General features: G+C 32.3%; 1 protein-coding gene across 2 annotated transcripts in view; it reads left to right on the top strand.

Moving 5' to 3' along the window:
- Positions 1-13,991, top strand: part of LOC126737524 (PAN2-PAN3 deadenylation complex catalytic subunit PAN2) — a 31,842-nt gene that overhangs the window by 14,768 nt on the left and 3,083 nt on the right. For both annotated transcript variants that reach the window (XM_050442448.1, XM_050442447.1), the window contains exons 15-20: positions 1,872-2,100; positions 3,363-3,571; positions 3,826-3,952; positions 9,275-9,492; positions 10,141-10,362; positions 10,685-10,794. In XM_050442448.1, coding sequence (XP_050298405.1) covers positions 1,872-2,100; positions 3,363-3,571; positions 3,826-3,952; positions 9,275-9,492; positions 10,141-10,362; positions 10,685-10,794 — 1,115 coding nt within the window. The remainder of the gene's footprint in view (positions 1-1,871; positions 2,101-3,362; positions 3,572-3,825; positions 3,953-9,274; positions 9,493-10,140; positions 10,363-10,684; positions 10,795-13,991) is intronic.

The following is a 13,991-nucleotide window of genomic DNA, read 5'->3' as shown; positions in this document are numbered from 1 at the left end:
GATGTAATTCGGGCTAGGGATGGTAAGATTTCTGCTCTGGTGTTGTTGGATTATACTAAAGCTTTTGATTTCGTTAGCCACTCAATTTTAAAGTCTTTGTTTCATTATATTGGCTTTTCTGATGCTGCTATTAATTTAATTGCCTCTTATTTAAATAATAGGATTCAACGTGTTAAAATAGATAACGACATATCTGATCCTTTGGAAGTTGAAAGTGGTGTGCCTCAGGGTAGTATTTTAGGACCCTTGTTTTTTATCATTTACACGTCTAGATTTTATTTTCAATTAAAGCATTGTGCCCATCATTTTTACGCAGACGACACGCAGTTATATTATTCATTTTTATTAGGAGATTTTAAAATGGCTGAGTTTAAAATTAATCAAGATTTACAAGCTATTTGTGATGTTTCTTCAAAGCATTTATTAAAATTAAAATCTTCGAAGTCATCTATAATGTTCATAGGTAATCGAACTAATGTAAATAATATTTTAAATGGTATAAACATTAAATTGGGGGACGAAAGAATTCCAGTTGTTGACAAATGTAAGAGTTTGGGCCTTATAGTAGATAATAATATTCGTTTTAAACATCACGTGTCTAATATTCTTAAAAAGGCATATCTTGCTTTGAAATTAATTTATTTGCATAGACACTATTTAAGTAAAGATATTAAGAAGCTTTTATGTGAATCATTGGTCCTTTCACAATGTAATTACTGTGATGTAGTGTATGGCTGGTGTCTTGATTATGAGGATAGGGGTAGACTGCAAAAACTCCAAAACTCTTGCATTCGACTAATATTTGGCATTCGTAGGAGAAACCGCATTTCCCATAAACTTCACGAACTTGGATGGCTTAATATGCATAATCGAAGAATTGCTCATTCTTTAACATCTTTTTATAAAATTTTAATATATCGTAGTCCGCCCTATCTCTATCAAAAAATAACTTTTAGAAATGATGTACACCATTTAAATTTAAGAAGAAATACTATTCTCATTCCGAGACATAAAACACAGTTATTTAAACGATCATTTTCTTACAATTTTGCTTATCAAATAAATTCTTTAAATTTGGATCCGGACCAATTATCAATTTCTTGTAATACTTTTCGTAGGAGGATGATTGTACATCTAATGAATCAGCAGGGTATATAATTTAAGTTCTTTTTTTTTAACTTTTGGAATGGTTGTTTTCTTGATTAATTTATTGCAATTTTTGGTATTGGGATCATTTTATTTATTTATTTATTGTCTGCAATAATTTTTCTATTTTTTGTTATTTAACAAAAAATTTAATCCGTTTTTTGGGTATTTGCAGTGTGTATTGTTTTGCTTGATGTTAAACTGTCAAATTTAGAATTTAGAACTCTTATATGTAGGTTTATTAGGTATATGATTAAAGAAAAAGCTGTATTTAATCAGTTATTAGTTAAGCGTTACTGTTAATGAGCGTTACTGAAATTACCTTTTTTTTTTAATGAAGTGTCGGGCCACAATGTTAAAGACCAGAATCTGCCATGGCATAATTCTGAATTTGTAGGCCTTTTATTTGCGTAAATTTATTGCTAGATTTTGTAAACTTGTATTTTTTTTTGTTTCTTCTATGCAAATAAAAAATATTTATTATTATTATTATTATTATTATTATTATTATTATATAGTATATACTTTTATATATATTTCATATATGAAATTATTCATTCAAGGTTTTCAAGAAAAACGCTCGTTATTGTTCGGCATAAGTTTGTCAGTACTGAATGTTACATCGCAGATTCTTACTATCTATCATTCACTAATTTACTCTACTTTTTTTGAAAATCCACAGTTGGCGTAACCCTTTTAATAAATAAATAAATAATACTGTTTAGGTCGAATACGCCAACGACCACCCCAACGAACACGCCCTCTTCGAAACCTTGTCGTTACGGCGACCATTGTTCCAGACCGGGATGTCGGTTTAGGCACAGTTTCGACAGCACTCCGCCCCCCATTCCCGTCAATAATCCTTATTGCAGTAACAATTGGTTACCGCACGGGTTAAGGGTCACCCTGAGGGAAACGGGATTGGAGATTGTCAAGACCGATGCTGCTGATAAGGTAAATCAAGTACAGGGTTTCCATCTATAACCTGACACATTTTAACTGCTTATAAGTCGAGAACGGAAAATGACAACGATGTGCGGTTTTCACAGAACTTCATCAATATTTTTAAAGTTTTCTTTGACAGTGTCGCCGAGTTTCAAAATTTACCTGAAATAGGAGGAAAAATGACTTTCATGATTTTCGAAGGCCGATTTCTCAAAAATTTTAAATGTTACATCCTGTATTTTTTAATTTCACATGAAAGCCTGTTAAATCCCCTTTCCGAAATTGTATACATTGTCTTAAATTCATTAGTTTTTTTTACAGAGCCAATTTTAGTAAATGACACCTTTTTGAAAATTTTCCTAGAATACATATTCGGTGATTGATGAACATTTTCTGTTAATTGCCTATGTATCGCTTTAGCATGATAATAATTAAATAATTTGCGCTATTGCGATGTCTATAAAAAGTATTTATTCTATGTATTAAATTACAACTATTTACAACAATTTTAACAACAAACAATTGAAGAAATTAATTTTAATTTATAACTAATAAATTAGCTGCTGAATATGGCCATTTTGCTCGGAACACAAATGTAGACGGAGAAATAAGTTGCCGAAGGCGTTTTATAGCATTCACGGTGTAATTTGGTTGAAAATAAATACCAATAACCATAAATACCGATTACTAAATAGAGTTAAATTAAGCTAAAAAAGTTAAATTAAAGGAGAGAAAATTTAAAATTAATTCCAGAAATAGGTGTTTATGGCTTCACCCATGCAAATTTACATGACCATTATACCTAATTTATTTTAAATGCAAGAAAAGCATTTTTAGGCTAAGGATGTGAATAGTCAAAAAATTCGACTTAATTTTTTAATCAAACAGAAAAGAAAAAACAAAAACATAAACTCTTTAATTCCTAATTACCAATTCATTTGAGTGACTGTTTCTTTAAATCAGAATTTTTAAGTGGTGGGGAAACAATACATCACGCTTACCTGTAAAAATTGTCAAGCAAAAAAAAATTCGTCTTAATCGGCTTAAGTTAAAAAAATCGACTTAAGTTAGTTAAAGGTTGCTAAAATCGGATGTTATGAAAGTAAAATAGTGTTATATCGAATCCACATTAGAAGATAAATGAGGCGAGACTTTGGGGTTTTCGTCATACAGTAAATCCAAATTGAGTTCCGTATTCGGAAACTCGAAAACGGTCAACTTTCGCGATTGGAATCATAACTCCTTAAGTTTGACTTTAATCTTTTCAATAGAAAAATGGATCGACCATCATAGACCCAAGTACGAACGGAAAACCGGCATTGGAAAGTCGCGAATACGAACTGTCCGCGGTCGTGTGTCACATAAACGACCAAAACTCTCCGGACAAAAAGAACTTGGTGGCCCTCATTAAGGTGCCGCAGACATATTTGAAGAACAAGGAGAATACGGAGAATCGTTGGTACCTTTTTAACGATTTTAGGTGGGTACATAATATGCTGTCCAAAGAATAAAAGTGGTACAAAATTGAGTTTGTTAGCTCAATGGATTCGTTATGCAATTCTATATGTCACTGTTATTTTCATCTTACAAAAACAAGTATCGTTTTTTAATAATATCGATGCATGAGAGGATCAATATAAAATTAAATAGTAAAACTTGATTTTCTCGGATTTAACTTCAATGCAGCCACTTTTATGTTTATTAAAATTTATATTAAAATTGAATTTATTTTAGTATTTGCCCTGTACCGGCCCAAGAAGCGGTTTGGTTCAGTCTCGATTGGAAAATCCCATGCGTCCTCTACTACTCCGCATTGGACATAAATGACGTAAAAACGGAAATCCATCATCCCATAAACCAAGTGAGTTAATTTATTTATAATTTTCACACTGTTTTCTCCCTGTTCTACTTAAGTTTTTTATTCAATAATTGAAATATTAAAAAAAAAAAATGGAGAGTTAGTAGGTTTTTTTGTAACGCTCAATTGGAAATTTTTGTTGTTATAAAGCGAAACGTTTCGGCACTGATTTGCGCCGTCTTCGGGGTCCGGCAACAACTTTTGATTAACCAGAAATTTATAATTCGGTAGTTTTCCAGACTCTTAGGGGCACTAATTGCTTTTTTAAGTATCTTTTTTTTTTAAATTAAGTATTCTGCTTAAGATGAGATTTTTCATTTTAGTTCAGGTATTTTAAATTAAATATGGGGCGATTTAGTATTATCGCCCATGTTTTCCAGACTTCTCGATTGTTATTTCTTCATTCTATTCCAGGCATTTAAAATTAGTGTTTATTTTATTCCAGGCATTTTAAATTGAAAATGGGGGATTGAGTATCACCGTTTTCACTGTATTCAAGCTTCCGAAGGGTTATTTTTTACTCTATACGGAGCCTTTGGAGTATTTATTTTATTTTAGACATTAAGTATTCTCTAAGTTATTTAGAGTTTTCTGGAATCATTTTATTGCAAGCATTATAATTTTGTATGCTTGCCATTCTTTAAAAATAGTTTTTCAGTTTATTCCAGGCATTTGAGGTAATTCTTTGGGTTTTGGGTCAATTTTTGTTTCTTTTTTCTTTTTTTTTCAATTTTATTTCAAATATTTTTGCTACTTTTCCGTGTTTTCCAGGCCCTGAAAATAATTGGTCAATTTATGCCAGGAATTTCTAATATTTTTTTAAAATGTTTTCCATTATGCATTTTATAAAATTGTGCTTTTCTTTCAGACTTTTTTGGTGGTCATTTTTCGTTTTATTCCAGTCATTTGGGCATAAAAGCGAAGCAAACATTTCGAATAATTTTTCTGGTGTTTCAGATATTTTCAATCATATTGGGGTAACTAATATATGCCTTCCAGGCATTTGAAATAATTTTTCACGTTTTCCAGGCACTTGGGGCCATTTTCTTTATTTTAAAATCATTTGATGAAACAGTTTTTCACGACTTTCAGGATTTGGAGTAATTTTTATTTCGTTTCTGGAAAACCTAAAGAAATTGCCAAATATCAGGAATGAACTGAAAAATGTTTTCAAAAACGTCAAAGATTACGCGGAAAATGACTCCGAAAGCCTGAAAGATACAAAAATTCAAGCTTCAAATGCCTGGAATATATAAAACATTGTTTAAAATGCCTAGAATAATATGAAAAAATACTTTAAAGGCTCTGGAAGATACAGAAAATTACCTCAAATGCCTGGACTAAAAATGCTTGCAAAACACGAAAATTTATTTCTAAATACCTGACAAGCTTAAAAAAATTAATTAAACATCTGGAAAACATTTTAAAAAAATATAACGCCTAGAATGGTCGTGGAAAATGATTTCGTAATCCGGGAAATCATGAAATCAACCTGGAAAATCACTCAAAAAGCTCTGAAAGACCCGAATATCAGGAATATACTGGAAACTGCTTCCAAAAACCTGGAAGAATTTTTTCATTTCCTGAAATATACAGGGTAATTCAAAAGTAAGCGGCATCCTTTCAGGGGCGTAATCCTTGTATGAAAATAAGGCAAAAAGTTCATATTAATAGGGGTCCGAAATTGCTTCCTAAGGGAGCTACGCCCCTTTGAATAGGACCCCTTGAAGACAATTTTTTCTTAAATAACTTTAAAACCCTTTAGAATTAAATTTTGAAAATTGGTGTACTGCATAAACATTTCGTTGTGAATAAGATTCTAAATTCGAATTTTTTAAATTTTATTCAGGTGCGTCACATGCGGGGGTTGGTAAAGGTAAAAACAACCCTTTTTCTTTTTCTTCTTTAGGTTATTGTGATTTTGTTTGAAAATTATAAAGTTTTAGAGTCTTGTACGTAAAAAAGGTACTCTTAGTTCAATTCGATAGAGCGTACCATTTACGAGAAAAGCGACTTTGAAAATGTTCTGATTGCGTATGTTTATTGATGAAAATTAATTCGCATTACGATCGACAAAAAAGGCACTTTTTACTCACATTTTATTTAATAATTTATAGAAAGTGTTCAAAATTATTACCATTCGCGTCACGGCAAGCTCTTAATCTTTTTATTAGATTATGGTGCACCCGTGGTAGAATTCTTGGATTCTTTTTAATTGTCTGAAATCCTTCCTCTATTCTTTGCCTGAGAAAACCAATATTGGGTATAGGGCGGGAATAAATTAGTTGTTTTAGGTGTCCCCATAAATAAAAATCAAGGGGGTTTAGGTCAGGAGACCGTGGTGGCCATGGCACTGGACCCCCACAACCTATCCAGCGGTTTTGATAGGCATTATTTAAATGTTCTCTAGCGAGAATGCTAAAATGTGGGGGAGCACCATCGTGCATAAACCACATTTGTGCTCGTAATTAAAGTGGTAGATTTTCTAATATTTGTGGTAATTCATTCTGTAAAAAAATTTTGTAAATTTGTCCATTAAGTCGTTGCGGCATAAATACAGGTCCTTTTAAATGCCCATCGATTATTCCCGCCCACACATTTAAACTAAACTGCTGCTGATGTGCCTTCTGTACCGTAGCATGGGGATTCTCATCCGTCCATAGGTGGTTGTTGTGGAAATTGAAAATTCCGTTTCTTGTGAAGCCGGCCTCGTCAGTAAATAAAATTTTCTTCTCAAAATTTTCAAAAGCAACGCGGTTTTCTTCTAGCCAATTACAGAAGTGGACACGAGGAAGGAAATCTCGCTCTTCCAAAGCCTGAACCCGTTGAATATGATAAGGGTAGAGTAACATATCGTGCAAAATTCTCCATACGGTTGACTGAGAGGACCCTTCTTGATTTGCGATGATGCGAGTGCTCAAAGATGGATCTTCTTCAATACGATCTAGCACGCGTTCTTCTAATGCTAGGGTTCTGACATTTCTTGGTCGCCCAACAACTTCCTGTTATTGAAATGTTCCTTAAGCAAAATTTAGGTAGATATGCGATATTACTCACATTTTTGAATTTACCTGTTTCCCTTAAATTACGATCTACTCTTGCGAAAACCGTACGGTGTGGCACTCGTCGATTAGGAAATGCCTCATGATACAATCGTCTTGCTTCAACACAATTACCAAATGCTCTTCCAAACATAATGTGAATATCAGCTTGTTCTTGATACGTAAAATCCACGTTTGCTTTTTAAACTTAGAAACACAAAGTACCAAACTCAACAAAGGCAATGCCCTTCTTATTAATAATAAATAGTAATTTCTAAAACACTCTATGAAACTAATTTTTCTTTGACAAAGTAAATTGTATTTTACAATGACATTTATCAGTCATTTAAATGCCAAAAAACAACCGCCAACTTCGTTTTAAATGCGTATCCAGTAATTTTTTTATGTATTAAACATACGCAATCAGAAAATTTTCAAAGTCGATTTTCTCGTAAATGGTACGCTCTATCGAATTGAACTAAGAGTACCTTTTTTACGTATAAGACTCTAAAATTTTATAATTTTCAAACAAAATCACAATAACCTAAAGAGTAAAAGAAAAAGGGATGTTTTACCCTTACCAGCCCCCGCATGTGACGCACCTGAATAAAATTTAAAAAATTTGAATTTAGAATCTTATTCACAACGAAATGTTTATGCAGTACACCAATTTTCAAAATTTAATTCTAAAGGGTTTTAAAGTTATTTAAGAAAAAATTGTCTTCAAGGGGTCCTATTCAAAGGGGCGTAGCTCCCTTAGGAAGCAATTTCGGACCCATATTAATATGAACTTTTTGCCTTATTTTCATACAAGGATTACGCCCCTGAAAGGATGCCGCTTACTTTTGAATCACCCTGTATATATGTTTCTAAAAAATCGAAAAAGATTACACACAATTATGTAAATAAACCCAAAGACCGAAAAAAGAACACCAATTTCTAAACGTGGCTCTAAATGCCTAAAAAATTACCCAAAAATCGAAGAACAGAAGATCCATCAAACTGGGTTCCAATAAGGATTTTGATCATTATCCAGAGATGTGAAATTTCTAGAGAAAATCGCTCAAAGTGTCTGGATCGAATCCAAGAGTCCTTACTCCAAGATCTAGATTATTTTACACAAGCAATATTTACATATTTTACAATTTGTTCAAAAAAAAAAAACAAATTGATTTTATTTATTTAAATGAACAAAAATTAAATGCTGCTAGCCCTGAAGACGCTAGAACGTTTGATTTATAGTACAATAATAGCACAGTCTAACAATAGTAGTTGAAATCTATATACTTTAATAATAGATTCAACCCAAATAAGACAAGAGCAATGAGAAAGTGTAGTAGCTTTAGGACTTAATAAAGCTGATATGGTTCTAGAAGAAGTGCCGATGTTTCGGTCTTTATTTAGGCCATCTCCAGGACTATTTCGCTTTAAGAAGATGGCTTGGTTGCGGGCCAAAACGTCGGCACTTTTTATTCAATTAACAGTAGGGACGTTAAACTTTATTAATAATGACAAAAACGGAGTCAGGTAAAAAAACCCAAAATGGTATTTACAATATTAACTATTACTGATTTAAATTCGAATAAGCAAATACAATTTGGTTTCCCTTTACGTTGCAATAGGTACAAAAGCGTGACGAACTCAACTTAATTTGGCAAGAAGAATTTTCAAGGCATTTTTGAAAAAGTTTAGGGATGTACTAAAAAAAATCCAAATACTTATAATGTTTACTGCTGCTATGAAAATTTCGAGCAAAATTTGTCTTTTTTAAAGGAATTAAATATGCTTTATTTAATCTGAGGTTAGCTTGTGAGGAATGTTAAAATTAAAAAGTGACCATTAACAACTTTACACAAAAATAAAATATCTGTATATAGAGGTGTATTAAAATATCATACCTAGGGCTCCAAACAATGCTATGAAAATTCATGAAGATCAATTTGATTTTTTTTTGAATGAACTTTACAATTTTTTTATACATTTGAAAAATATATCCTAATAATCTAAAGGATTCCGATGCTATTATAACTCTAGATCTCGTAGGTATATGATCAATTTTAGAAAGACAAATATTGTTTATTTTGGAATTAAAATTAAAAATATTTATATTTCTTAAAAAAAGTAATGCAAGAACATATTTTTAATTTTAAGAAAGATACTTAGACAGTCGGTGATTTTATCATATATTTTTAAATCGCCTTCTTAAGACCTTAGAATATTAAAAACAAGTTTTAATGTTATTAATATATATAATAATGAAAAACAAACTTTATTAATCATTTAGGATGTGTTTACGGACGACACGTACATCGTAACCCCGATAAATACGACCACTTTCACCCCACTGTTGAATAACGAGGGTTTTAAAGCGGGCGATTTGGTCGCGATGGACGCGGAATTCGTCACATTAAACCAAGAGGAGGCGGAATTAAGGGGCGATGGGAAAATGACCACCGTGAAACCGTCACAAATGTCCGTAGGGAGGATCACTTGTATCAGAGGGTGAGTTTAAATAATTGGGTGATATAAAATATGTGCCAACTATCTATAACTAATCAGGACGTACTTCCGATCTACTAAACAATTACTACCATTTATGTTTTTCTTGTTAATGCATGTAAATTCTGCGTGTGTAGCGGTGATCTGCGGTTTTAATTTTTGTTATAATAGTTCTTGCAATTAAACAGCGCTACATAGCATATTAGCTCGAATTTAAACCGCTGCCTCAGAGATTATCCTACCTTAAAATCGTCAGAAATTTAAATATCATCGTAAATTGGGACTTGTTCATTTTTGCTTTTTCTAAAATATAGCCTAATTTAAGCTTGTGAGCTTCGGTTATGCTTTAAATCAATCTAGATATTTGCTATTATTTGAATATTATGGCACTTAAATAGTAATTAAATAAACTCTCACAATAAGTTCTTTGCTCCTTTTTTCGTTCTTTTTATTAGTGAATACACAAGTGGATCTGATGATGCCTAGTATAAGATTCAAGCCAGATTCAAGTCCTAACTCAATTTTAGAAAATCTAGAATTTTAATGCAAATGATTTTAACCTGTTTACGTTTCTTTATTGTGCTTCTATGTAATAGGAAATGAATTTTAGTAATAATTATAATATTCTTATAATAATTGTGTTTGTTTTAGTCAAGGTCCCTTGGAAGGCACCCCGTTTATAGACGACTACATTTCCACCCAGGAGCAAGTGGTCGACTATTTAACGAAATTTTCGGGAATAAAACCGGGCGATTTGGACGCCAATTTTAGCTCGAAACATTTGACCACTTTGAAGTCCACGTACGTCAAATTGCGGTTTTTACAAGATAACGGCGTCGTGTTCGTCGGCCACGGACTAAAAAATGACTTTAGGTAAGAAAATTGTCCTTTTTTAATAATTTGAAAAGATTATGTTCAATATAGATTATTAATTCTAATTAAATGACAATTAATTCTATATAGATTATAAATAGAGTCTAATACAATTTACAACAAGATGTTAAAAAGTTAAAGTCTCGGTCTCAAAAACTATAGTATAAGTATGTTGTTGACCATTCATAAGTAATATTTTTATCAATGATAATGCAAAACCTATAAGCTATAATATATTGCATCATATATTTTTTGGAAGCGAGACTTGTTCTGTTGTAAATTTTTAATAATTTTCTTCATTATATTAATGTTGTTCTTACAGGGTGATAAATTTAGTGGTGCCCCCCGATCAGATTATAGACACCGTTCAGCTGTTTCATTTACGGCACCATCGGATGGTCTCGTTGCGGTTCTTGGCGTGGCACTTTTTAGGTAATTTGAGAAAAAATTATGTTACACCATCAACCGTGTATAAGTAGTAGTTTGAATCAGTTAGAGCAGCTAATGATTGAAATAATAGAAGAGTATTTATAATAGTTTCGAGGCAAACATTTCTGCATTTCTATTTATAACCAATATATTCAATTGGATCTTTTGCTTGAAGTAATTGCGTGATTATATTATTCAACATTATTTCACGCTACAATATTATGCAAAAAACAAAAATTAAAGTCTCATTCAGTTGATTTTTTTTAAATTTGATAATCATACTTTGAAGACGTCAACAAGCAGAAACATTAAGAAAATCATATGAGATTGGGGAGACACAAAGTCAATGGTAAATTCTTTCGGGATTATTATTAAATTAATTCCAGGATTTAGAATGATTTTTTTATGTATTCCAAATGTTTGGGGTAATGTTTTGTTTCTTCCAGATTTTTAGGGGAATTTTTCATGTCTGCCAGGCATTTAATATTTACAAATTCCTGAAACACATCAAAAATTGACCCAGAAGTCTGAAAGAGATAAAAAAAAGTATAAAATCAACAAAACAAACAGTTTCAAAAACCTGAAAGCTACCAAAAATTATCTAAAAATTTATTTAAGGCATACCAAGGAATTTTTGATCTTTTTTAGCTTTTAACAGTCACATCTTTTGACCTTATTTTAATAATGTGGATAATTTTTTATGTCTTAATTCCAAGCATCAGAACAAGTTTCTCCTGTTTTTCCTACCAATTTTCTTTATCAATCCATGTAATTGAAAGAATTTAGGTCATTTTTTATGGGTTTCAACATTAGGAGCAATATTTCAATTTATTCCAGAGATTTTTATCAATTTAGACATTGATTACCACTTACATGTCTCTTGGACCTTAAAAGTTAATATTTCGGGTTTTTAAGCATGTTTTTCGTACCTTATAGACACTTGCCTAAAAAAATGATCTATCTGCCTAAAAAATTCCTTTAAGAGTGTGGAATTTATAAAAAGATATTTTTAAGTCCTGAACAGTGCTTAAAATCCCTTTAGACGGTAAAAGCATTAACTAATTTTCGGTTTGCTTTACCCTAAGGACGCCAATAAGCAGAAACAGGTGCCAGGTGCCTTATACACTTTTCTGCTTCCCGTACTCATAAAATATCTCAAAAATCCTGGCCTGTAATAATTATTTCTAATTAATTAAATAAAGTGAAAGTGGAAGAAAATAAAATTCAAAATTTCCTAAACTTTAAATAATTTTTATGTCTTCCAGGTAGCATTTAATATTATTTTGAACACCTGGAAGAGATTACGGTAAACCCAAGATAATTTAAAAGTTTAGAAGAAATCGAAAAAAAATACCCAAATGCCGAGGATTAATTAATGAAAGGCCTGGAGGTTTAAGAAAAAAATTACTCAAATTCCTGGATGACAGTAAAATTATTTTACTGTCAATTAAGTCAAAAAATGTATAAAAAATGTAAAGAGAGAGCCAGCTTAGCGTAGTCGGTTGGCATGAACTGGACGGGCGAGCATCGTGCCTTCGTTATCGAAACATTTTTTAAAAGTAACAAATCTGTGATTACGACGACACAAAGAAATTTTCGTACTCACTTTGCGCTTGGTAGATTGATGATCCAGTTCCAGATCGCAAAACAATACTGTTGTGGGTTTCAAATTTTAGAGCTTCAGCCTTAAAAAAAAAATCAACTGGTAGACCCAGAAGTAGTGTTCGGACACCTGAAAACATTGCAGCTGTAAGAGAAGCAGTTGAACGATCTCCTATAAGACGTTCAGCTGTTTAACATGTCTCTGCTTTGCGTTTGTCAGATCGTTCTGTGAGAAGAATTTTGCACACCGATCATACAAAATGATGATCGTGCAAGAACTTAGTGAACGGGACTGGGAAAATCGCCGAGAATGTTCCAATGATATTCTTCAAAACGTCCCACAAAATGCGCTTTTAATAACGAGTGACGAGGCTCATTTCCATTTATTTGGCTGTGCGAACAAGCAGAATTTTCGCTACTGGGCACCAGAAAATCCGCATGAAAGGCCACTTCACAGCCAACGTGTTACCGTTTGGTGTGCTGTTGGTTCTTTTGGTGTTGGGGGTCCGTATTTTATTGAAGAAGGAGCGGTAACGGTTACCGTAACTGCTGATCGATATGTCGACATGCAACGTAATTTTTTGGAACCAAAACTTAGGGAACTTCAACATCCGGATGTGTGGTTTCAACAGGATGGGGCTACAGCTCATACGGCAAGAAGGACAATGGACCTGTTAAGGCAAAGGTTTCCAGGACGCATAATCTCGTTCCGTGGCCTGCGCGTTTACCCGATCTTGCCCCATGCGACTTTTTCCTTTGGGGCTACCTGAAAGAGAAGGTTTTTTAACATCCTCCCCGAACCATTGACGAATTGAAAGCAGCAATACGCCAAGAAATTACAGGAATATCGCCTCGAATTACTGCTCGAGTAATGGAAACTTTGAGAAATCAACTTCGAATGTGTGCCGAAAAAAATGGTCGCCACTGTAATTTTCAAAACTTAATAAAAACAAAATGGCATACCATATATTTTTAGTTAATAAAAATAAAATATAAATAGCATTTACATTGGCGTTTTTATTAAAAATCAAAATGTGGGAGATCATTTTGCCGGACCCTGTATATAGAAAAGTCTTTCAGTTATGAATTGAAAATTAATTTCAAACGATTCCAGGCATTTGACGTATTTTTTTCTCTCTTCCAGACTTTCGGTCAAAAATGAGTCACGAAATGCTTGGAATAAAATTAAAAATTACTTTAATAGTTTGAATAGAATAAAGAGATAATTTATGATTCTGGGAAAAACCCTGAAAACCTGGAATTAAAAGAAAAGTTACTCCAAAAACTAGAGAGAGTATCATCAGCTGCCTTTGTAGTTAATTTTAAGTATAATATTAAATTTTATTCCAAGTATTTAGCGTGATTTTTTATGTGTTGCAAATGTTTAGGATAATTATTTATTTCTTCCAGGTTTTTAGCGGATTTCTTTACGTCTTCCAGACTTTAAGGCTTATTATATTATTTTTCATTTATTTATTATTATTTATATCTTCGAGGCAATTAACATTAAAAAAATCTATCCAAGTGCCTGGGCAAATTTTATTTCCTTTTTTTGCAATTTAACTACATACCTGGAATAACACGTGTACCTACAAATG

The sequence above is a fragment of the Anthonomus grandis genome, chromosome 6 (assembly GCF_022605725.1).
Source record: "Anthonomus grandis grandis chromosome 6, icAntGran1.3, whole genome shotgun sequence".
Classification (NCBI taxonomy): Eukaryota; Metazoa; Arthropoda; class Insecta; order Coleoptera; family Curculionidae; genus Anthonomus; species Anthonomus grandis.
The sequence above is the reverse complement of the archived record's forward strand: the minus strand, read 5'-3'. Positions and strand labels throughout refer to the sequence as shown.